This window comes from Gekko japonicus, unplaced genomic scaffold (assembly GCF_001447785.1).
Source record: "Gekko japonicus isolate JY-2015 unplaced genomic scaffold, Gekko_japonicus_V1.1 scaffold773, whole genome shotgun sequence".
Classification (NCBI taxonomy): domain Eukaryota; kingdom Metazoa; phylum Chordata; class Lepidosauria; order Squamata; family Gekkonidae; genus Gekko; species Gekko japonicus.
In genome coordinates, this window is record NW_015161427.1 from 412,969 (window position 1) to 435,930 (window position 22,962).

General features: G+C 58.0%; 2 protein-coding genes across 2 annotated transcripts; one reads left to right on the plus strand and one right to left on the minus strand.

The window, feature by feature from the left end:
- The first annotated feature begins 479 nt into the window (after positions 1 to 479).
- IDH2 (isocitrate dehydrogenase 2 (NADP+), mitochondrial) lies at positions 480 to 8,232 on the plus strand. The gene is made up of 10 exons (XM_015428821.1): positions 480 to 584; positions 2,447 to 2,612; positions 2,896 to 3,056; positions 4,813 to 4,956; positions 5,169 to 5,305; positions 5,509 to 5,660; positions 6,922 to 7,034; positions 7,184 to 7,281; positions 7,622 to 7,714; positions 7,839 to 8,232. Exons 1-10 carry the CDS (start codon positions 534 to 536, stop codon positions 7,924 to 7,926), a joined length of 1,203 nt encoding a protein of 400 aa, XP_015284307.1. The 5' UTR covers positions 480 to 533; the 3' UTR covers positions 7,927 to 8,232.
- Positions 8,233 to 8,364: 132 nt separating this feature from the next.
- ZNF710 (zinc finger protein 710) lies at positions 8,365 to 12,640 on the minus strand. The gene is made up of 4 exons (XM_015428840.1): positions 11,234 to 12,640; positions 10,495 to 10,686; positions 9,239 to 9,413; positions 8,365 to 9,067 (listed from the first exon to the last, which is right to left on the minus strand). The coding sequence occupies exons 1-4, from the start codon at positions 12,638 to 12,640 to the stop codon at positions 8,892 to 8,894; spliced, it is 1,950 nt and encodes a 649-aa protein (XP_015284326.1). The 3' UTR covers positions 8,365 to 8,891.
- Positions 12,641 to 22,962: the final 10,322 nt, after the last annotated feature.

The following is a 22,962-nucleotide window of genomic DNA, read 5'->3' on the forward strand; positions in this document are numbered from 1 at the left end:
GGGGGGCGGCAGGCAAGGGGCTGTGCCAGGCTCAGCCGTCCCGCGTGGCTTTTCCAGCCAGGGCTCTCTGGCCACAAGACCCTGCTGCTGGAGCTCTCGTGCCCCCTCTAAGCCGTGCAGTGCTGTGAGCAAGAATTCTCCTTTGTCAGCTGCTGGCATCACCGTTGTGAGCCAGGCCTTTGGCTGCCGCATCAGTTGGTTGGCTCTGGAGCTGCCAGACAAAAATGTGTGAGCCGGAGGCTAAAGAACTGTGAGCTAGCTCACACTAAGTCAACTTAGAGGAAACACTGGAGGGGAGGGGTGGGGTGTCAGACCTCTCCAGTACACTCAATTTGACCCAGGAGGTTTCCACGCACCCATATGGGCATGTGTGCACCCCACCCCAAGTTGCTGTGCAGTGGCCTGTGATTCCTGGGCAACTGGGCCCCCGCTCCGAAACAGGGGCTGGTCGGGGGGCCCCCTGCTTCAGCGCCCCCAAATCTCCTTCCGCAGATGCCGACAAAAGGATCAAGGTGGCCAACCCAGTGGTGGAGATGGATGGCGATGAGATGACACGCATCATTTGGGCCTTCATCAAGGAGAAGGTACCGCGAGCCCTCCATGAGGGAGTGAAAACAAGCAGCCAGGTCCTCCTGAGACGTTTTCCCCGGGATTAGGCAGGGAAGGCTATCTTGTCCAGCCGCCGGCAGTGTTGCAATCTGCTGCCTCGGAGGGTCAAACAAACAGGCCACAGAGGGCAAGGCCTTCTCCGGAGGCTGCCTCCTAGCGCCAGGATGCGGACAACGTTGGCACTCTCTCTGGAAATCCCCTTTAGTCACCATGGCTAGCTGCTAGTAGCCATGGGTGGACCTCTCCTCTCTGAAGCTGTCTTTGGAAACAGTCTGTGTTCACGTCAACTGGCCACGTGTGCCACAATTTAAGGACTCGTTGAGGGAAAAAACGTTCCTGTGGACCCTTCTGAATCTACTGCCCGCCCACTTCACTGGGTGCCCCCCCCCAAGTCCTAGTTCCAGCCCTTGCGTAATTCCGCGAATGTCCGTCTCCCTTCCCCCCCCCCGAGGGTTTTTCCCCCAGTGGGACCCCCTCCGGAGCCTTTCCTCATGGGACGGGCGCGCCAGCCCCTTCCTCCTCGTGGCTGCGCTCTCCCGGTACTTTTTCCTGCTCTGCAGTATCTTTTTTTGGGGCCACGGCTCCCAGAAGGGCACCCAGGAAGAGGGATCCCGCTATTTCCTGCACGGAGCACGGGGTCCCCTCCCTCTGTCCTCCCTGCCCCTTCACCCCCCCCCCGGGCAAACTGGGTTCCAGAGTTGCAGGACCTGCCTGGAGGAGGGGAGGCACAGAGGAACGGCTCTGTGCGGGCTGGGCACCCTTCCTTCCTCCTCAAGGGCGGCTTCTCTGAGGCACGGGGGTCTCACTCACTCACTCAGGCCCCCCCTTGTCCCCACGGACCCAAACAGCTGCAGCCCTGAGAACAGCATCTCTTAGGGGCTGGAAGGGGCGTCCGGGGCGGAGGGGCAGGTGCCTTCCCCAGACCCGGAGGATCCTCTGCACACCCGGAATCCCCATGCGGCTGCCCCATCGTGAGCGTGGAGAAAGGGCATCGCCCACAGCGGCAGTTTTATTTTCAGCCTCCGCCCTCACCCTTCCTGGCGCAGGGGGCGCCTTTCTCTCCACAGTCAACCCATCGAGCTGCTCTTTCCTTCAGCAAGCCGCCACAGCTCCAGGATCTCTTTTCCTCTGTGTATGTGTGTGATACTACGTGGAGTTAGGGCATGGCTGTCTTTTAAAATGTGCCCTCTAGGCTTGGGGAAGGTGAAGGAGGGTGGGAGCAGGGCCCCTCTGGAGGAAGGCGAAGGGGTGGGGGCTCCCCCCAGAGAGGGAGGATGGGGGGGAGGTCCAGTTGAGTGGGCTGGAGAGGGAAGGCTTCCCTGTCGCAGCTTCAGAACATCTGAAGGTATCAAGGAGGCCGCTAATAAAAACCCACCTGTGACCTTGACAACCAACAGGTGGTGCTGGAGCATCATCTGCTGGGGCAGAGCCTCTGCTTGGCACGCAGGTGGTCCCGGGTTCAATCCACAGCAGCATCTCCAGCTGAACGGACCAGGCTCTGCCCGAGACCCCAGAGAGCTGCTGCTGGTCTGAGTGGGCAGCGCTGGCCTTGAGGGACGGATGCAGGGCGAGGCCGTTTCAGGTGTCCCTCTGTCCGTTGAGAGGTTGGGGAAATTGGTCAGCCCTGCAACAGAAATGCCGTCTTGGGGGAGGGTGTGTGTGCGAATTGTGCAAGAAATTGAAATAGTTGCTGGTTGTGTGAACAGACGGGCGGGGTGTGGGCAGGGTGTAATCTCCAAGTGACCGAGACCTGCGGGTCTGGGAGCCCAGCGCCGCTGGTGGGCGGCCTGCCGATTTCTCCTTGTCCTCAGTGGCTCTCTCCTGGCTCCCCTTGCAGTTGATCCTGCCCAATGTGGACGTTCAGCTGAAGTACTTTGACCTGGGCCTGCCCTACCGGGACAAGACCGGTGACCAGGTCACCATCGACTCTGCCCTGGCCACTCAGAAGTACAGCGTGGCCGTCAAGTGCGCCACCATCACCCCTGACGAGGCACGCGTGGAAGGTAGGGCTGCGCACCGCCTGTAGGCTGACCCCTCGTCCCAAGAGCTGGGCGATCCGGCCAGTCGGGAGCAAAGCTGGTGCCTCACAGGGGGGTGCTTGGAGAGCGAGGAACTCTCGGTGATGCGGGCCGTCTTCCCCGGAGGAGAGCAGTTCAGCATCTGGAGAAGAGGTTCCTCTTCCTTTCGAGAAGGCCGGAGTTGAGCAGTTGCTGCGGTGCTGGTTCTGGAGTGATGGAAACCTGGCCTCCCTCCGGCCTAACTTCCTCTTCCCTCCAATCTTCCTAGAGTTCAAGCTGAAGAAAATGTGGAAGAGTCCCAACGGCACGATCAGGAACATCCTGGGTGGGACGGTCTTCAGAGAGCCAATCATCTGCAAGAACATTCCTCGCCTGGTCCCAGGCTGGACGAAGGCCATCACCATTGGCAGACACGCCCATGGCGACCAGGTGGGTAGGTGGGTGGGTGGGAACCTGTGGCGAAGCGCCTGTGGCGGAAAGTGCGTCTGGTCCAGGCGAGCACACGACGGTTGGTTTACCAGAGGCAGAGGCCATATTTAAGTGGAAACTTATTGGTGGTTTGGGAGCAGGATGGGATGTACAGTGAACCCATGTGCATATATTCCCCGCTCCCCCGGGCACCATTTGATGGGGTGGGGGTGGACTGGTCTGCCTCCCTTCACATCTTAGAAGCCAAAAATGAGAGATCACGGGAGGAAGTGGAAATCCAACAACACATGATTCACACTTGGAATTCACTGCCACAGGAGGTGGTGGCGGCTACAATCATGGACGGCTTCAAGAGGGAATTAGATAAGCATATGGAGCAGAGGTCCATCGGTGGCTATTAGCCACAAGGTATAGATAGGGATTCTGGGGCAAGGGATGCTCTACATTCTTGGTGCCGGGGGGGGGGCAAGAGTGGGAGGTTCTTCTAGTGTCCTGGCCCCACTGCTGGACCTCCTGATGGCATCTGGTATTTTTGGCCACTGTGTGACAGAGTGTTGGACTGGATGGGCCACTGGCCTGATCCAACATTGGCTTCTCTTATGTTCTTATGTTAACAATATTCATGACAAAAATAATAAAGTCAATGAAGATATGTGGCAAGATCATTTACTGTAGGAATTCTGTAGAAAATTCTCTTCTATTATCGCTCACACGCTAACGAATGCTGTGCAATGTAAACAATTCGTTTCACAACATTTGCTTTATCTGAGCGTGTAGAAATCACAATTCTTATCAATTACTACTTATTGATTCTTGAAGGAAACATTCCATGTTGACCCTCTAAGAACAGAACCCAAGGTCTTCATTAGCATTCGTTAGCGTGTGAGCGATAATAGAAGATAATTTTCTACAGAATCACTACAGTAAATGATTTTGCAACATATCTTTACTGACTCTTCATTATTTTGGTCACGGATGTTGTTGGATTCCCTTCACATCTGGACATATGTGTTTATGGCCTGAACGGGAGTGGTGGTGGTGGCAGCCCCCGCGTCTCTCTGACCACCCCAGACACGTTTGCTGCAGCCAAGATAACGTGTGCTGATGGAAGCAGATTGGCTCCATTGCACCAATGTGTGTAGTTTTGACCTTTTCTTCAGAACCCAGTATTTGATTTTTTACAATAATGTTGGCATTAATTAAATGAGGAAACGAAAGGTGGCTGAAATCCAGCCCGTAGGGATGGCCATGAGTCTGTTTGAGAGCCAGTTGGGTGCAGCGGTTAAGAGCAGTGGACTCTGATCTGGAGAGCCGGGTTTGATTCCCCGCTCCTCTTCTACATGCAGCCAGCTGGGTGACCTTGGGTCAGTCACAGTTCTCTCAGCCCCACCTTCCTCACAGGGTGTCTGTTGTGAGGAGAGGAAAGGAAAGCAGATTGTAAGCCATTCAGAGACTCCTTTGGGTAGTGAAGGGCCATGGGGTATAAAACCAACTCTTCTTCTGGGCACTTGCCTGGGTAGGTTAGAGACTCGTTTGTGGTGTAATGGAAACAGAGATTCTCTGGTGTTCGCATTCAGCACAATATTCCGGGGGACGAGAACTAGTTCTGGGTATGAAGACAGTTTTGGAGTTGGGCAGTGATGGGGGGAGATTTTAGAAGGCAAGCCGTGGGGCGAACTGGGGGTGGGCTGGGGTAGACGGAGCCCTCTGGATTGGGTGGGCTTTCCTAACCTTCGGGGGGGGTGTTGTTTTGCAGTACAAAGCCACGGATTTCGTTGTGGACAGGCCCGGGGCGTTTAAGATGATCTTCACCCCCAAGGACGGCAGCGGGCCCAAGGAGTGGGAGGTGTACAACTTCCCCGGCGGGGGTGTCGGCATGGGGATGTACAACACCGACGAGGTGAGGTCGCCCCTGGTGAAGCGCCCGGCCTTCCTTCGGGGGTGGGGGGCCTCGCCTTAGGGGCTGGCCCTCCCCCGTTCGGAAGCCCAGCAGAGGAATCGTGCCCCCGAGGCCCTCCCTCTGCTCTGTCAGGAGGCTTCCTGGGGGGCCGGGGGGCCCCCGCCTGGCTTCCCGAGCGTCCGGCACTGAGGGCCTCCGTCTGCCCCTCGCAGTCCATTTCAGGCTTCGCCCACAGCTGCTTCCAGTACGCCATCCAGAAGAAGTGGCCGCTCTACCTGAGCACCAAGAACACCATCCTCAAGGCCTACGATGGGCGCTTCAAGGACATCTTCCAGGAGATCTTTGACAAGTGAGCGGTTCTGGACCCCTCCCCCCGCCCCGGCCTGCCCTTCCCTCGGAGCCTCCCAGTCTTTATGCGAAACCTCTGCGTCCCACCTTTTCCCCAAGGGGCCCGAGGCGGGTTACAATACAAGCGGAACTAAGAGAGGCAAAACCTCCAGCTGCCGCTCTTGTGACTGCAAAACCCTCTCCCCTCCTCCCCTCCCCGGCCAGGCACTACAAGACTGACTTTGACAAGCTCCGGATCTGGTACGAGCACCGGCTGATCGATGACATGGTGGCCCAGGTGCTGAAGTCGGTGGGGGGCTTTGTCTGGGCTTGCAAGAACTACGACGGGGACGTCCAGTCCGACATTTTGGCTCAAGGTGCGATTCTGGAAGGGTGCCCCTGGCAGGAGGGGGTGAGTGGGTGGGGGAGCTGTGGCCTGGGCACGTGGCTTCCTGGATTCCCCAACAATGAACAGGCGTGGAGTGAGTAAGCCCAGCATCTCTGAGGGCCTGTGAGGGGAAGGATTTTCCGGTGTGTTTGCACCACGCGATGCAGGAAACTTTCCTCCCTCCCTCCCACCCACCCCCAGCGTGGCCCTTTCCCGCAGCATCCCAGGAGATGGAGCCCCGTATTGTGTTCCTCTTGGAGATTCCTGGGAGGGGCCGTGGCTCAGTGGCAGAGCATCTGCTTGGTATGCAGAAGGTCCCAGGCTCAGTCCCCAGCAGTACGAGATGTGAAAGACCTCAGCCTGAGACCCTGGAGAACTGCTCCCTGTCTGAGTAGACAAGAGTGACGTTGATGGTCCAGTTCAGTAGAAGGCAGCTGGTGTTCAGTCTCCCTCAGTTAAGAACCTCAGAAGGGCGCTGCTGGATCAGACCAGTGAGGGTCCACCTAGTCCAGCCTCCTCTGTCTCACACAGGGGCCAGCTGGTTTCTCTGGAGGGCCAGCAACAGGGCAGAGAGACCGAGGCCTTCCCCTGATAAGAGCATCAGAAGAGCCCTGCTGGGTCAGACCAGGGAGGGTCCACCTAGTCCAGCCTCCTCTGTCTCACACAGTGGCCAACCAGTTCCTCTGGACGGCCAACAACAGGGCAGAGAGGCCGAGGCCTTCCCCCTGATGTTGCCTCTAAGCTCTGGAGTCTTGTGAGCAAGAATTCTACTTTGCGAGCTACTGGCATTAACGTTGTGAGCGAGCGATCTGGCTCCTGCATGAATCAGTTTGCTCTGGAGCCCCATCCTTCCTGAGCTAAGACAAAAATGTGTGAGCCGGAGGCTAAAATACCGGTGAGCTAGTCCACACTAATTCATCTCAGAGGGAGCACTGCTTCTGGCTCTGGGATTCAGAGGTGTGGTGCCCCTGGATGTGGAGGCTCCCCTCAGTCGCCACTGGCAAACCTATCCGCCATGAGTTCTGGCATGGCTGCCTCGCCGTGACCAGTTCTGGAGAGCGAATGTGACTTTGTGGGCCCCACGTCAGTCGCTTTCCAGAATGGGCGTGCGTGTGTCTGTTGGGGAGGGTTTAATCCCTTGATGGGGCGCTCCCTTTTGGGTGTGGGCTGGGCCGGGGGGCTCTTTGCCATGAGAGGTGGGGGGGGGGAGGTTGCAGGGTCCTCCAAGAGGAATCTGGCTCTCTTCCTAGGCTTCGGCTCGCTGGGCTTGATGACTTCTGTCCTCGTCTGCCCGGACGGAAAGACCATCGAAGCAGAGGCGGCTCACGGCACGGTCACGCGCCATTACCGGGAGCACCAGAAGGTGAGGGAGCCAAAGGGGAGTGCCAGGCGGGAGGGGAGGAGCTTGTGCTGCACCTTGTGGCCAAGTGCGAGACTGGTCGGCCTGGGGGAGATGTTGCCCAGGCACTCAGGGCTGGTTCTCCCTCTCCCCTCCCCGTGTCTTACGCGCAGGGCAACCCCACCAGCACCAACCCCATTGCCAGCATCTTCGCCTGGACCCGCGGCCTGGAGCACAGAGGCAAACTGGACAGCAATCCTGATCTCATCAAGTAAGGGCAGGCCGGGCCCAGCAGAGGGCAGGACTGCTGCCGGAAAAGGGGGGGGGGGTGCAGCACCAGGCCTGGGGAAGTGCCGGGACACAGGCGGGCCGTGCAAGTGACCCTACATGCCATAGTGGGGCAGCCACATGTCTGAACAGTGTGATTCTGTGCACACCCAGAGAGAAGGTCCAACACCAGCAGAGCAGAAGAGCGGGGCGGGCTGGCTGGCTGGCTGGCTTTCTGGGGGAGGCAGGCCTGGCCAGTCGCTGAGAGCAGCTCTTCCCCCTCCGTGTGTGGGAACAGCCCTTTCCACCCCTGCTCCTTTCTTTCCACCCCGCTTGCCCACCAGGTTTGCCCAGACCTTGGAGAAGGTCTGTGTTCAGACGGTGGAGTCGGGGACCATGACCAAGGACTTGGCCGGCTGTATCCACGGACTGAGCAAGTAAGTCTTGTGGGGGGGGAACACTGGGGGGCCCCCTCCTCTGCGGGGCTCGGGGCAGAGGAGTGCTTCTCCCCTGCAGCCTCCTCCCTGACAAAGCCTCCCCCTCCCTTTTGCGCACCCCCAGTGTGAAGCTGAACGAGCACTTTGTGAACACCACGGACTTCCTGGACGCCATCAAGAACAACCTGGACAAAGCCCTCGGCAAGCAGTAGGGGGCGCACTCCGAGGGTTTGCATGGGGGGGGCCGTGACAGAGGAAGTCCATTTACCTCATTTTTAATAGAACAAAAGCTCTGGCTGCTCTTACCTTCGACCAGGAAAACCTTTTTGGTCGTTTTTAAAGATCCCTTGTAGCTGTCCCAAGGACCCCCCCCCCGCCTCTTACTTCTGCGGACAAGGAAAGGTGGGGGGCCCCTCAGGCTGCCCCTCCTTGCTGGACAGTGACGAAGGTGATGGTTTTGTGCTGTAATTTATGTATTGTCATTTGGGCCCTGTGGTAGCAATTAAAAACTAGTTTATCACACCCTTCTTGTTTCCTGCAACGCGCCCCCCCCCCAGCCACTTGCAGAAGCCAAAGAATATTCATTTATTGCTGAACTTCTTCAGAACAGGAAAATAAACACAGTAGATCTATGCACACGGTGGGGTGGGGGGGGGAGAGACACAGACCGCTCTGTGGAGATGACACTGTGATCTAACTGGCTGGCCTGCAACCTCAGCTGCTCTGCCAGGAAAGGGGTGGGGGGGGGCAGGGGGCGCGCACTCACTCCACAAGTCTTTGGGGCAAGCCCCCTGCCCTAGTACAATAATTTTTTTCTTTTTGGTGTGGGGCAGAGGTAGTTTATAAGGGAGAGCTCCATGCCCCGACCCAGAGGCTGGAGGGTGTGTGTGTCTCGGCAGTTCTGGAGCCCGTATGGCGGACCACGTCTGCCTCGGACCCTTCCTGTAGGCTGCAGGAGGTAGCGGGACAAAGGCCCTCTCCTGCTGGAGAACAGAGCCTGGCAGAGGGGGCGCCCAGGGGCCATGCCCCAGCTCCGGTGCAGGCAGAAACTAGGCGGGCAGAGCGCCCTCTCTGCCACTCGGGAGCTCTCCCTGCTCAACGAAGCCTTCACCGGGGGCGGGGGCACTGGTGACTCCTTCCAGGCCCAGCCCCACGCACGCACGCACGCACGCACCCGCTACAGCATGCGGTAATAGGCCATCTCCTTCATGGCCTGCTCCGCCAGGGCCGACTCATTCGTGGGGTTCCCCCCGACCCCGTACTCATACGGATTCTCCTCGTCCTCGTAGTCCTCCATCTCCTGCGGCCCGTCCAGGTCTGTGTGGTCACCACTGGTCAGCTCCAGCATGGGGTCTGCAGCAGGGGTGGGGGAGAGGGTAAGCAAGGGGCCGCAACTGGCCGCGGAGTCCCAGTGGAGCCATACAAGCCCCGGGATGGCCTGCAGGGGGAGCCACCGCACTGCAGCTCCACCCTGCAAGGCTCTCCGGGGGGGGGGGGCTCTCCTCCCTCCCTCCCAGCACCCACCTTGGCTGTCCAGGCTGACGTCCATCACCCCGTGCTTGACCTTCATGTGACGGCTGAGGTTGCCCTTCAGGTTGAACTTGCTGGAGCAGTAAGGGCACTTGAAGGGCTTGCTGCCCGCGTGGAGGTGCATGTGGCCCAGGAGGTTATACATACGGTTGAAAGATTTCCCGCACACCTGCGGGGGGGGGGGGGGGGGGGGGGGGGGGAGAAGAAGCAGACAGGAGCCTAGGCTTGCCTCTGAAGTGCGAGGGACTTCAGACCAGCAAGTGCCTCTGCTGACGACCCCCCCCCCCAGCTCCCCCAGTATTGGTCTGAGTTCAAATTCCAGCCCAGCCACCAGGACAAGCCGTGACGAGAATCCAAGGACATGGGCTACAGGGGGCACACATCGTTCATCGTTGGGGGGCTTGTGCTGGCTTCCAGAGGCAAGCCGATCTCACCCCAAGTGGTCCCTGGCCCAGTGTTCCCTCTAAGCTGAGTTAGTGTGAGCTAGCTCGCAGTATTTTAGCCTCCGGCGCACACGTTTTTGTCTTAGCTCGGGAAGGAGGGCTCCAGAGCAAACTAATTTATGCAGTAGCCAAACTGCTCGCTCACAACTTTAATGCCAGTAGCTCACAAAGAGAGCCAGTTTGGTGTAGTGGTTAAGTGCACGGACTCTTTAATCTGGGAGAACGGGGTTTGATTCCCCCACTCCTCCACTTGCACCTGCTGGATGACCTTGGGCAAGCCGTAGTTCTGAGAAGAGCTGTCCTTGAAAAAGTGCAGTTTCTGTCAGAGCTCTCTCAGCCCCACCGACCTCACAGGGGGTGTCTGTCTGTTGTGGGGAGGGGAAGGGAAAGGAGTTTGTAAGCTGCTCTGAGACACCTGTGGGTAGTGAAGGGCGGGGTGTAAATCCAATCTTCTTCACAAAGTAGAATTTTTGCTCACGACTCCACAGCTGAGAGGGAGCCTTGGTCCCTGGCACCTCCATACCCAGCCCTGGCCAGCGTGGGCAATGCTCCCTCTAAGCTGTGGAGTCCTGTGAGCAAAAAATCGTACTTTGGGGGCTACTGGCACTAAAGCTGTGAGCGAGCCATTTGGCTGCTGCATAAATCAGCTTGCTCTGGAGCCACCCTTCCCGAGCGGAGACAAAAATGTGTGAGCCGGCGGCTAAAAAACCGTGAGCCTGGTCACACTAACTCAGCTTAGAGGGGACACTCTGTATCTCTTCCCCCCCGCCGCCGCCTTGTCTTCTGCCCCCCGGCGGCCAGCCCCACCTTGCACTTGAAGGGCTTGACGGGCGAGTGCACAATCATGTGGGTCTTGAGGGTCTGCTTCTGCACGAAGGTCTTGAAGCAGATGTGGCACTGGTAGGGGCGCACGCTGGTGTGGATCAGCATGTGCCGCTTCATGTTCGCCTGCAGCGTGAACTCCCGGCCGCACACTTCGCACTTGAACTCCTTCACGCCCTGCAAGCAGTGGGAGAGACCGAAGCTGGGCACCAAGATAGCCAAGGCCTCCTGCCCAAGGGGACCAATGCCCACGGCAGGGAGAGGGCGGGAGCCCTGCAGCTGTCTCCCCTCCACGGGAGGCGCACGGCACCACGGGCAGGTCAGAGAGGGTGGGGGCCCCCGGCTCTTCCGTAGCCAAATGGCCGACTGTGCCTGGGGTGAGGAGCCCCGGTTTCAGGAGCCGGCAGGGAGAGCCGCTGCCCCTTTGGGGAATGACAGCCCCGGTGACGGTTGGGCTTCTCTCGGGCTCCCGTGGCAGCCGCACCACGCACACAAAAACCCCGCCCTCCAGCCCTTCTCTGGGGCAGCCAAACATACCTCGGGCCCTCAGCGAGCCATCCTCTGGCCTCCCCTGGACACAAGGAACAAGGCGTGCCGTTTGCCCCGACCGACCTCCCTCGGCCCACTGTGTGTCCCCGCCGGCCCCGCCCCGCACGCAGCCGCCCCCTTTTGGCCCCCCCCCAGGCTCCTTAGGTGCCTCCCCACCCCCTCCCCGGCAGCCTACCTTGTGGGTCAGCGAGTGCTGCTTGAGGTGGTGGATCTGGCTGAACTCCATGCCGCACTCGGTGCAGACGAAGGGGCGGACGTTCTGGTGCTTGAGCATGTGGTTCTGGAGCTGGCTGCGGTAGTGGAAGGCCTTGCTGCACTCGGGGCAGGGGTAGAGGGTGGGCCCCTGGTGGGTGGCCAGGTGGCGCTTGAGCTGGGGGAGGGTGGAGAAGTCCAGGCCGCACTCCACGCAGACGTGGCAGCGCCCGCTCTCGTGCTTGCCCTCGTGGGCCTTCAGCTCGCTGGGGTAGGCGAAGCCCCGCCCGCAGAAGCGGCAGCTGTAGGGCTTGACGTCGGAGTGGAGCAGCATGTGGCGCTTGAGGTGGCTGGTCTGGGTGAAGGCCTTCTGGCACACCTGGCACTTGTGGGGCCGGGTGCCCTGGTGGGTGAGCAGGTGTGTCTGCAGGTGGCTGGGCTGCTTGAAGAGCTTGCCACAGTGCGGGCAGGAGTGGGGCTTCACCCCGTTGTGGCCCAGGATGTGGGTCACCAGGTTGTACTTGGAGGTGTAGGACTTCTCGCACAGGCGGCACTGCCAGCGCTTCTCCACCAGGTAGGAGTCGTCGATCTGCACATTGATGTCCAGGCGGTCCAGCTGGGCCTTCTTGCTCTGCTCGCCCGGGGCCTCCGCCTCGAAGTCCAGGGGCTCTGGCCACACAAAGGCCGCCCGGCTCTGGTCCGGCGAGTCCGGCAGGGGGGGCTGCTCCGCGGGGTGGCTTGGGGCCGGCAGGGGAGCCGGGAAGCCGTCGTAGCTGCCGGGCAGGGCCTCCGCACTCTCGGGGGCACTGGCCGGTGGGGGGCTGGGGGGCCCCTCCTTGAGGTCCCCAGGGGAGAGTTCGTGGCGCGGGGGCCTCCGGAGGCGCCGCGGCTTCCGGCTGAAGGTGCTGAGGTCAATCATCCTGGGGGTGCTGCTCTGGACGGCCTGGTCGGGGCCGGGCTCTTCCACACAGGCCGGGGGGCTGCGGGGCTCCTCCTCCCTCTCCTCGCTCAGGGCCGCCAGCTCGGGCTCCGCCTCGTCCGGCTCCCCCTCGCCCCTCTCGTGCTTCACTTTGGGCACCAGCCTCACCGGGGGCCGCTTCCTCCGCCGGGCGTGCTTCCCAAAGAGCGCCTCGGCCTCCGGGCCCTCCTCCTCCGGCGAGTCGGCCTGGCCTCGGCCCTCGCTCTCCTGGGGACAGCCCCCGCCCGGCTGCTCCCGCCCCACCATCGCCGTGTCTTCCGGCTCATTGGCGAGGCCCGGGAAGAACCCGCCGGGACTGACGGTGGCCCCAAACACCTCGTTCTCCGACACCAAGCCCAGGACCGCGGCCTGGGCCAGAGACAAGACCACGACGGCCTCCGTCTGCGTTCCAGAGTCAGCAAAGCGGTCCATGTCGCACACCATCAAGCACGGCGGCCGGTTCTGCAGAAACGAGGGAGGGAAGCCGTCAGCCCGTCTGCCAGAGGCGCCTCCTGGGCCACCGTAGGCCCCTAGAACCCCCTCCCCTCAATGGGCAGCTCTACATTTGGGGGGGGGGCTTCAAAGAAGTCATTGTAAAACCAGCAGCGAACTCCTGTAACCCCAAAAGCATCAGCCACCTCAGGCCTTTCTAAGGCCAACCGAAATACCTCAAATCAGGAGCAAGCTTCGAGCCCCACAGAACTCCCCTCTGGACTGAGCCCAGAGGGAACCCCTTCAGGGAAACCCTCGGCGCAGGCAGGCCCGGGAATCCCCGGGCACCATACCATCTTTGGGCTGATAATGTCAGGAATGGCCTTTACATTCAGGAGCTTTTATCCCAAAGGCAATATCCCGTTTCCTCTGATCTCCTCCGAGTGCCCTATTGTCAAGTCATTCATGATGAGTTTACACAGGATCACCTGAATTAGCGTGGTCTTCTTGACGAAGGGGAAATCTTGGGTGGCAGAGCTGGGCATGGGGGTGTTGGTGGTGTTGAAGCACCAACCCCACACACCCTCTGCCCCCCCAGCCCCTGACAAGCCAGCAAAGACCTATCCTACAAAGAAACGCCTCCTCCTACAAATGGGAAAACATCCTGGCCCCACTAGGGCTGCATCCTCGCTCCTGGGAGAAACTGCTGCCCTACCAGAACCTCTGCTTTCCCCATCAGGTTTACATTTATTTATTTGTTCGATTTATATCCCGCCGTCCCTGCAAGCGGGCTCGTGGTGGGTAACGACAGAATTTTTAAAAAACCATTAAAACAAATTACCCCACAACAAATTGCTGGAAAGATGGCAAAATTATACAAATTTTTGGCCTTGGGAAGGTCTTTTAAAACCAGTTATTCACGCTTCAGGTAAAGGACTCAACAAAACAGAAAACTTTCAGTGATCAGTGAGTGAGCCAGCCAGCCAGCCCACAGCTCTAGGTGAGAAAAAGGGATACCTGCCAACATAGACCCTAAGTGCTGGATCCCGGGAGCAGCCCCCACCCCCACCAGTCACCACACCAACAACGCCCCTGGGCAATGCGCCCTCTAAGCTGTGGGGTCTTGTGAGCACAAATTCCACTTTGTGAGCAATGGGCCTTGAAGTGAGCGAGCGATTTAGCTCCTGCATCAATTAGTTTGCTTTTGAGCCGTCCTTCCTGAGCTAAGATGAAAATGTATGAGCCGGAGGCTAAAAAACTGTGAGCTAGCTCACACTCACTCAGCTTAGAGGGAACACTGCTCCTGGGTCAACCCCACATGGGATCCGGCAGGCCTCCCCAGTGTCTCCCGGACACCAAGCACCTTCTGCAGCACGGGGGGGGGGGATGGCCTGCCCTGTAGGTGCCCCCCCAGCTCTACCTGCTCCTGGGGACCCCCCTGGAGGGAAGGGAGCCCCACCACGCCCAGCCCGCCCCTCAGACAGCTCACCTGGCAGAGGAGAACCACCCGGCCTCTCCTGCACACCCTCCCCCCAGTGGCCAACCAAAGATCAGCCTGGGCCCCAGCAGACCCGCCCCCCCCATATCTTCTCCCCCAAACCTAAAGGCCCAGCACAGCCTGCCCCAAATGGCAGCACCGCTTCAGGGCTTCCGGTTGCGCTTCCTTTGCAACCCCTCCCCCCAAACACTCTGCCATGGAGCCCCCCTCCCCAACCCTCCCCTCCCTCTCCTTCCCTTCCCTGCCTCTCTCATTCTTTCCGTTTCCCTAGCAACCCCTCCCCCCCCCCTCCCTCCTTTGGGTGTTTCTTCTCTCCTCCCTCCCTCTTATCTCCCCCTTTTCTCTCTCATCAACTGCCCCCCCTTTCTCTCTTACTCTAGAGGAAAGCCTCCCCTCCCCTCCCCATTGTCGTCTCCAGGTGGGATCTGTCTGGAAGCGCCTGGGCCACCTCTCACCCCCCCCCACAACCTCCCAGGGCGGTCCCTCCTGCCCAGGTACTGGGGAGGCCCTCTCCTCCTCATCACCTTCTTCACCTGAGGGAGTTCCCGCCCCGACCCTCTGGCCTGGCTGCACAGCACCCTCCCTCACAGCCACGGGCATCCGCAAGGGTCGTCCCCCCCCCCCGGAACAGCAGTGGCGTGCCTGCCCAGTGGGGAACGGGGGGTGGGGGTGCACTCAGCTAAGGCAGCTCCCCTCTTTTGACAACTTTGGCCCATTGTCCAAGGCTGTTTGAGAAGCCCTACTGATCGAGTGCCCTTTCTCCCGGGTGAAAAGGGCCGGTATGTTTACGAAGGGCCAGGAAAGAGATGCTGGGAACGAGGGCGGAGTAGAAGATGGGCGTCTTGTGAAGGGCGCAGCTGTCTGGTACCAGGCAGCCTCAGGGCCAGAGACGGTCACCCAGACGGGGCCATTCAGCGCAAAACTTTGCTCATCCCGAAAAGTCTGCCAAACCCAAGACCTGCTAACCGGCCGAGAAGGACAGAGGAGGGCCCAGGATCGGGGCGCTCTGCCAGACCTTGTCTAATTACTAAATTCTAATTAACAGGAATAAGCAGAACTAGCCAACCCTTTAAGCAGCGCACATCCCAGAGCTGGCTGGGCCCTGCCCAACACAAAAAGCCATCCTTATGACACCAGCCGCCCCCACAGGTGTCCTCAGTTCCACCCCCATACATGTACTGTGACCTCCAAGCCACGCAGAGACAGCCTGAAGAGAGCCCCCCACCCCCCCATGCCTCCTCCCCCTACACACTTGTGGCTGCCCTTGGGGCAGACTCACAAGGGGCCAATGCAATCCGATCAATGGGGAGGATGTCAGAAGTGGCCAAGCCAACAGGCCAAGCAGCGGCCTCCTCTTCCGACTCCGGCCTCCACCTGCACCCAGGAAAACAGAGGCGGAAGCGCCAGGGCCCACTGCAAACCGTCTGGGAGAAGCAGACCCCATTTGGGGGCAAGGATGCAACTTGGGGTGTGTGTGGAGAGATCTGCAAAGTGGATCTCCTCCTCGCAGTTTCTTTAGCCGTGAAAAGCGACGGAACAAGGGGTGGAACGGGTCCAAATTGGATTGGGTGTGGGGAGCCAGTGGGGTGGGGGACGGAGCTCTTCCCCCCTCCCCGGGTAAATGCCCCCGGAACTGCTGTTTGCCTTGAGAGGGAAAAGACCGGGAGAGCAGAGGGGCTTTGCCATCTTGCAGAATTCTGCTCAAAGACAGCTCCGTCTCTGCCTTGAAAAAAGGTCTTCTTTTTTTTTTTTGCTTAAATAAATGGGAAGAAAGGGAGAGAGACTTTCAAGCTCCCCCTTGCACAAACGACTTCTCTTCCTTCATGTTCCCTGTCCGCTCTGAAAATAGAAAAGCTTTAAAAAAAGGGGGGGGGGAGAGGAACTGAATAGAGGAACGAGGAAAGAGAAAGAACTGGAGCCTCAAGGGGGTGGAGAGAGAAAGAAAGAAAAGGGATGAAAAATAAAAGAGCGGGGGAAGGGAGCGAGGGAGAGAAAGAGAGAGGGAGGCAGAGCGGCAGCACTGAAAAGAAGAAAGGACAGAAAGAAAGAAAGAAAGAACGCTCCCAGGCTGTGCCCAGCGAAGGGGGGGGGGACGCGAGGGAGGGGGAGCCCTTGTAAAGGACCAAGCAGCCCCACACAATGACCCCTGGCTTCACAGGGGGTGCCAATCACCCACCCCCCATCCTCAACTCTTTCTTTTTTCTTCCATTCCCCCTCTTTTTCCAGGGAGAGGGGAGGAGGGAGAGGGGGGGAGGGGGATTCTCAAACGGGTAGGAAAATAAATCTGGCCAAAGGAGAGACGGAGCCCTTTTAAAGGACCCTCATCTTAGGACCCACACACACACACACACATAATGACAAAAAAAAAAAAAAAGCCCTACATCTCCTTTAATAGACAGAGCTCATCCACCCATTGTGGGAAAGGCCCTGTCTTCTAAACAGTAGGAAACAACACCTAGGCGAGGCCGGAGTCCTGTGAGCCACATCCCAGCTCAGAGCAGGTTCCTTCCCTTGAAACTTCCCAGCCAGATGGGGGAGGCCTCTGTCCAACCCGCCCCACAAGGACTCCCACAGGCAAGAAGGAAAAAGTCCCACCCACCCCACCCCCCAAAATGGCTCCCACCCACCCATCCAGAAACACTTCTGGCTCACTCAAGGGCTGCTTGGTTCACCAGTGGGGACGGAAGAGTAAGCAGGCCGCTGCCCGGAACCCTTCTTGCACCCCTCCAAGGGCCCAGGGTGAGGCGGGGGCTAGCCTGCACGGGAGGGGGGGGAGCTGGCGCTCAGCCTGGAACAGCTTGCTGCTGAACGCCAGTACTTTGGGGAGAGTGCCAGGAACCCTGGAGTTTGGGGAGCAGGCGGACACCACCTGTGGACGGGGAAGGGAATCAGAACACACACAGAGTTCTATCTAGGACTGCATTTGATCTAGTTTTTTTTAATTGATCTGGTTTGATTTTTTATTGATCTGGTTTTATTATTAATTGGAGTTTATAAATCATTGGCTTTTGACTGGACTACTACAGTGGTTGTTTTATTACGGCTTTTGGTTTATTTTAATAATGTCTTATTTATATTGCAAGCCGCCTTGAGTTCTGCGAGGGAGAGAGACGGCCGGATAATACTTTAAATAAATAAACAGACGTGGACAATCTCACAAATGCTTATCCGTGGAGTTGCCTTTGAGACAACCAGGGATTGTCTTAATCCTTTTAACGTGAAACCACTTATAAAACACTGGACAGTTTACAAATTATTTTACAAAGCTCTGCCTTCACTACAGCACACACACACACACTATTTAGAAGACACTGCTCCGTTATTCCTGAGCCACAGTGGGACATGCCTTCTATTCTAGGCCAGTTTTCGAGGGCTGGGAGGGAAGGACGCCTCCCTCATCCTTCCGCCTCTGTGCTTCAGGGCAGCCCCGGTCTCTGCCCCTCCTGAAGGGGGACAGCCGCCCCTTCCACTCTCTCTGCCCACGCAGATGCTCAAGAGCCATCTTAGGGAACCTGCTTGGTAGACCTGACCGACGGCTCCAGGCTTTGCCCTATACGAGGCTGCTCGGAGAAGCCCCGCCCTGACAAAGCGGGCTAAGCACAGGGGCCTCCAGAACAAGAGCCCCCCCCCCACTCTAATCTTGCCCCAGTCTGCCAAGACTAACTGGGCCCTCTTTTGGGGAGGGGCAGAGCTTCCCCAGAGAGGGCCCAGGAGGACCACAGCAGTTGCCTTAGGAACGGACACCGCTGGACTGAACGGCATTAGAAGACATCAAACCAACCCCCTAAACAAGGACGAAAGAGGACGCCACCTTCTCCTCATCCAGCGGCTCACGAGCCTCTGGGGCAAAGACAGCCAGAAGCCCGTGAACGGAGGTGGGAGAGACTGGCCAAGGGGAACAAGCCTCAAGGAGTGCCGGCCTGCCCTGTGAGCGAGATCCGCAGCAGAGCCAAGGGAGCCCAAGCAGGCCCCGCTCCTCCACTGCTCCCCCCCCCCATATGCCGGTCTCAGTGGCAAAGAACGGAGCCCACAATTCTCTTCCTCACGAAGCACCCAGAGGCGGAGGGCAGAGCTCCAAGCGTGCATCTGATGGGCAGGGCGTGGAGTCGGATCGAGACCACGCTGCTCCCTTGCAAGCTGCCCTTTGGTTAGCCGCTTGTGAGGATCACACCTGACCTGTTCCATAACTCCCGCAGAACAAAGTTTGAGTCCTGTTGTGGCACCTTTAAGACCAACCAAGTTTAATTTTGGGCATCGGCTTTCGTGGGCATGCACATTTCTTCAGATATCTGACACCGCATGCGTGCACACGGAAGCTTATCCCCAGAATAAAACTTGGTTGGTCTTAAAGGATCCAAGCTTTGTTCTCTTGCTTCAGACCAACACGGCGACCCACCGGAATCCATGATGCCCAAGTCTTTTATATTGCTTGGGCTTCACATTTCCAGAGCAGCACTGGAAGCCCCCGGAAGCTGAGCCCACCACCCAGAAATGCCTGAGGCCAGCTAAGGCAAAGCCTCTTCCCCCACCCCACCCCAGGAAACCCATTTAAAAATCCTGAACTCCCCTCATCAAAATGCCTCTCTTCCGCAGGGTCACGCCCAATACAGACCACAAAAAGTTTAATCCATGAGAGCGAAGAGAGATTCCTATCCGACTGCAGTGGAACGTGAAAAGTTCAGCCCAAGAACACAGGCATCGGTAAGTCATGTCTGTCTGGAAGTTTGCAGGACCATGAAATCTGGTTTTCAGCCTTAAAGCTGGATGGCATTGTCTCATTGTCCAAAAAAAAAAAAAAAAGGTGCCTGAGACATTCAGGAGAGCCTCTCTGCAAAAATCAATCAATCAATCACGGCTCATGCAGGGAAAAGCTCATCTCTGAACACGACAGAGCCAAGGAGCAGCCGGAAGAGAAGTCGCTCCATTGGACAGAACCAGCCGGGACCCTTAAACGTGCTAAACAAAGCATCGCTGGCTTGTCTCACCCTCCCCACTGAGAGGTTACTACCAAGATTTTTCAAATGGAAGGACAACTCACACACCACAGAGAGCCCGCCAGCCATCGCCTCGAAATCAAAGCTAGAGCTTAGACACTTCTGGAACTTCTGTGTCCACCCTCAGGCCAATCATTACTGCGCACAGATTAGCAGGGGACTTTCTTCGGGGGGAAAAACCCTTGCAAAAGGGGTTGCAAAAGACAGTGAATAAATGAAGGCTGAGTCAGAAACAGGAGAGGACATCCCTCTCTCAGCCTCAGAGAGAACGAAAGCGGCACAATGGAGAGACTAGCTCTTTCCAGTCCTTCTGCGTCCTCCTCTTAACTTCACTGCTGTCCCCCAGAACTCACAGAACCCCGAGTCCCTCTTTCCCCCTCACAAAGATCCACAGAACAGCTGCCATACTGGATCCCGGGAGAGAGTCCTACTCCCATGGGAACACTCCCCCCCCCAGCAGGCATCACTCCGGAATGAGCCCCCCCCCCCCCCCAGCCAAGCAGGCCAAGCAGAAGTTCCACAAGCAGCAAGACCACAAGCAAAGGCAGCAGCTGACCAGCAGGAAGGAGAAGGTACCCAAATGCAAAACAATCCACAGACAAGGAAACAGCAGACACATCTGGCATGGGGGGGGATGCTGCAAAGTACCCGAGGAGAGGCACAGGCAGAAGCTGCCTCGGAGACCCCGGCACAGGGACTGCGAGGAGCCAGAATGGAACAGGAAAGATAAAATTAGAACAAGCAAGGAGCCTTCCTCTGGTCTTTCTAGCACCTTCCTCCCCTCTGCATTCTGGCTTCTGGTCACCTGGGAGGGCCCCTGCAAACCAGCTCCTTCGTTCGCAGGGAGGGAGACATGGGGGGGTGGGGGCTTGTTCTGGATGTTTTGATCGGGAGACCAGAAAAGCAGCTGCGGTTTCACACACTTCCCGGTCATGGTGAGACCCTCAACAACGCAGTTCAAACCTTCAGCATTCTGAACTCTGGATCGATTTTCTCCCAGCTTTAAAGAACAGCAATGCGCGTCCAAACACCAGCCAGACAAAGTCAGAACTGAATCAACCTCTCTTGACTATACCACATGAAATTGCTAAAAATAAATAACAGCAGTAAGTAATCTCTAGACGTCTCTGAGACAGATATGGTTCTGGTGTTTCTGCTTCCACCCCTGCACAAAGGAAGGGCTTTGAGGGACCGCAGACCCCGTGGACAACCTAACTGATCCAGAAGGATTTTGCCACCAGAGAAGTTTGCCAACGTTCCCACCAAAGACAATTGTCCCGATAGGTATTTCTATGCAGTGTTGCCACTTCCTCCCACTAGTTTGGGGGCAGCAGCTTCCTTGACTCTGCGCCAGCAGAAGCAAATATGCTTGACTTGATATTCTGTCTTCAACTCTGTACCAGCCATACAGCCATTCGGGGTAAACACTTTGCTGACACTCTCTGAAACAAGGCACTGCTGACCGGGAAAGAGACCCGTCAGAAACAACAACACACCCTACAATAGGCCAGAAAGCGCTCGCAAGGGAGAGAGGCAGAGGTTTGGCTTCTGTCCCCCCCCCCCAAAAAAAAGGCAGGCAGCAGGCCAAGATGCGGCAGACCAGGTGGAGGAAGGCCCTCTTGTCTCCCCACGGCCAACACACACGGAGGCTGGTTGACTCAGAGTTCCCACCGGACTCATCAGACACATCCAGGAGGGGAAAGGGGCAAGAAACTCCTGAGTGGGAAAAGGGCACCCTCCAGTCACGTTCCAGGCAAGGTGATGGAAGGGCGGAGGAGCTGTTCTCCTCAACGCCCGGACAGCGGAGGCCCTGCAAGAGCTGTTGTGAGGAGGAGAAGAACAAGAAGAAGAGTTGGATTTATACCCCGCCCTTCCCTCGGAGTCTCAGAACGGCTTACAGTCTCCTTTCCCTTCCTCTCCCTGCAAGAGGCACCCTGTGAAGCAGACAATGCCGAGAGAACTGCTCTTGAGAGAACAGCTCTGAGAGAACTGTGGCTGGCCCAAGGTCACCCAGCTGGCTGCAAGCGGAGGAGGAGGAGTGGGGAATCAAACTTGGTTCTCCAGATTAGAGCCCGCCGCTCTTAACCGCGACACCAAACTGAGTAGCCCTGTTCCCCTCCTGCCCTTTGTTGACTCAGGCAGTTTTATTTCTGTATTCCCTCCCCACGAGGCTCCAGTGCAGGAAGTGAAGCAGGCTGGGAGGAAAATGCTGCAATGAGCAGAGTGCAGAGGGGCATGGCAGGGCTGCGAAACCCCCCCCCCCCAGTGCTCCATTTTTAATTTGCAAACAGACTCTCTCCCCCCCCCCACTTCAAGATCCCCGGAAAGGATGAAATGTTTCCTCCCACCTCCTTGGGCCTGCCCCACAAGAAAGGGGGGAGCTTCTTCCTATCTGCCTGGAGGTGAGCAGGGGAAGGTCCTTGGGGAGGTGGAGCCATTCCCAGAGGTCTTGTCCCAGTTGCCCCCGGGGGAGGGGGGGAAGAAGAAGATGAAGGCAGAACAGAGGAGTGTCCTATTGGACGAAAGAAGAGACTGAAGATTTGTGATAACTATATGTAAAGAATAACCAATGTTTGGTGTAGCCAGTTTGGTGTCGTGGTGAAGTGTGTGGACTCTGTTCTGGGAGAACCGGGTTTGATTCCCCACTCCTCCACTCGCAGCTGCTGGATGACCTTGGGCAAGCCATAGCTCTGATAAGAGCTGCCCTTGAAATAGAGCATTTTCCATCAGAGCTCTCTCAGCCCCACCCACCTCACAGGGTGTCTGTGGTGGGGAGGGGAAGGCGTTTGTAAGCCGCTCTGAAGACACCTTCGGGTAGTGAAGGGCCATGGGGTAGAAATCCAATCTCTTCTTCTGAATTCTCTCCCACCCTCTTTTTGTACAAACAGGAAGGGGAAAATGCAGAGACAGAAGGTTCTTTCCTTGAGGGAAGGAGTGCTCCTTGATCATTGTGACACAAAGAAGGCCCCTTCCTGCCACACTGGGACCCCCACCGGTGACTCTCTAGCCAGGGGCACCTCTGAGACCCACAAAGTTTTGCTTTCGTGCATGCAGGCACACCTCTTCAGAACCAGAAGGGTGCATGCACACCAAAAGCTTGCCTGCAGAATAAACCTTGGTGGGTCTTAAAGGTGCCCAGTCTGGACTCAGACTCTGCAGCGTCAGGCCAACTTCAGTCCATCCACCAGGTCTGCTGAGATCAGGAAAGGGCCACTTCCAGCCAGGAAATGGGGTGGGGGAGGGGCTGCTCTGGGGTAGCTCTGCCTACGAGGGCTCCCTGCTGCTCCCAGTTAACCCGGCAGAGACTCCCCTCCAGGGAAGGCGGCCCGCTGGCCTGGCCTGGCCTGCATCATCAGGAGCTCACAGCTCTCCCAGTAGCCCCCCCCCCCCCCAGGCACCTGCTTCCCTCCAGGCCCACTGGAGCAGTGGGCATGCCCCCCCACGACCTCCAGAGAGGCCCCCCCCCCCCCCATCTCCCTGGCAGGCCCTCTCCTCACCAGGCATTCCTAGGCGGAGAGAACTTTGTGGAGCTCAGACAGAGGGAGGAAACAGGTTCAGGTCTAATCAAATCACACCATCATCGCTTTGCAGGTGAAAAGGCTTCCAGCCCCTCTCTCTCTCTCTCTGCTGAACTGCCAGGGGGCAGGGAACCCCAGGAGGAGCAGGAAGGTGTTGCGGGCAGGCCCCCCAGTGACGCCAGCAAGCTGGGGGGACGCACCTCTCCTGCGCTGGGTGCCACCCTCTGAAAGAAGACCCTGGGTTTCCCGAGGCCAGAGAGGAGCAGAGGGGGGTTGTTGTGTCTGAATAGCCATAAAAGTTCCCGGGAGAGC

Bases quoted from the DNA above. Each gene is read 5' to 3' on its own strand.
- IDH2 (XM_015428821.1), top strand. From the start codon at position 534: ATGGATGGCGATGAGATGACACGCATCATTTGGGCCTTCATCAAGGAG. The intron at 2,613-2,895 runs GTAGGGCTGCGC...CAATCTTCCTAG, and splicing joins TGACGAGGCACGCGTGGAAG to AGTTCAAGCTGAAGAAAATG. The intron at 7,715-7,838 runs GTAAGTCTTGTG...GCGCACCCCCAG, and splicing joins TGTATCCACGGACTGAGCAA to TGTGAAGCTGAACGAGCACT.
- ZNF710 (XM_015428840.1), bottom strand. From the start codon at position 12,640: ATGGACCGCTTTGCTGACTCTGGAACGCAGACGGAGGCCGTCGTGGTC. The intron at 9,414-10,494 runs GTGGGGCTGGCC...CCCCCCCCGCAG, and splicing joins TCAAGCCCTTCAAGTGCAAG to GTGTGCGGGAAATCTTTCAA. The intron at 9,068-9,238 runs GTGGGTGCTGGG...CCCCTGCTGCAG, and splicing joins CGTCAGCCTGGACAGCCAAG to ACCCCATGCTGGAGCTGACC.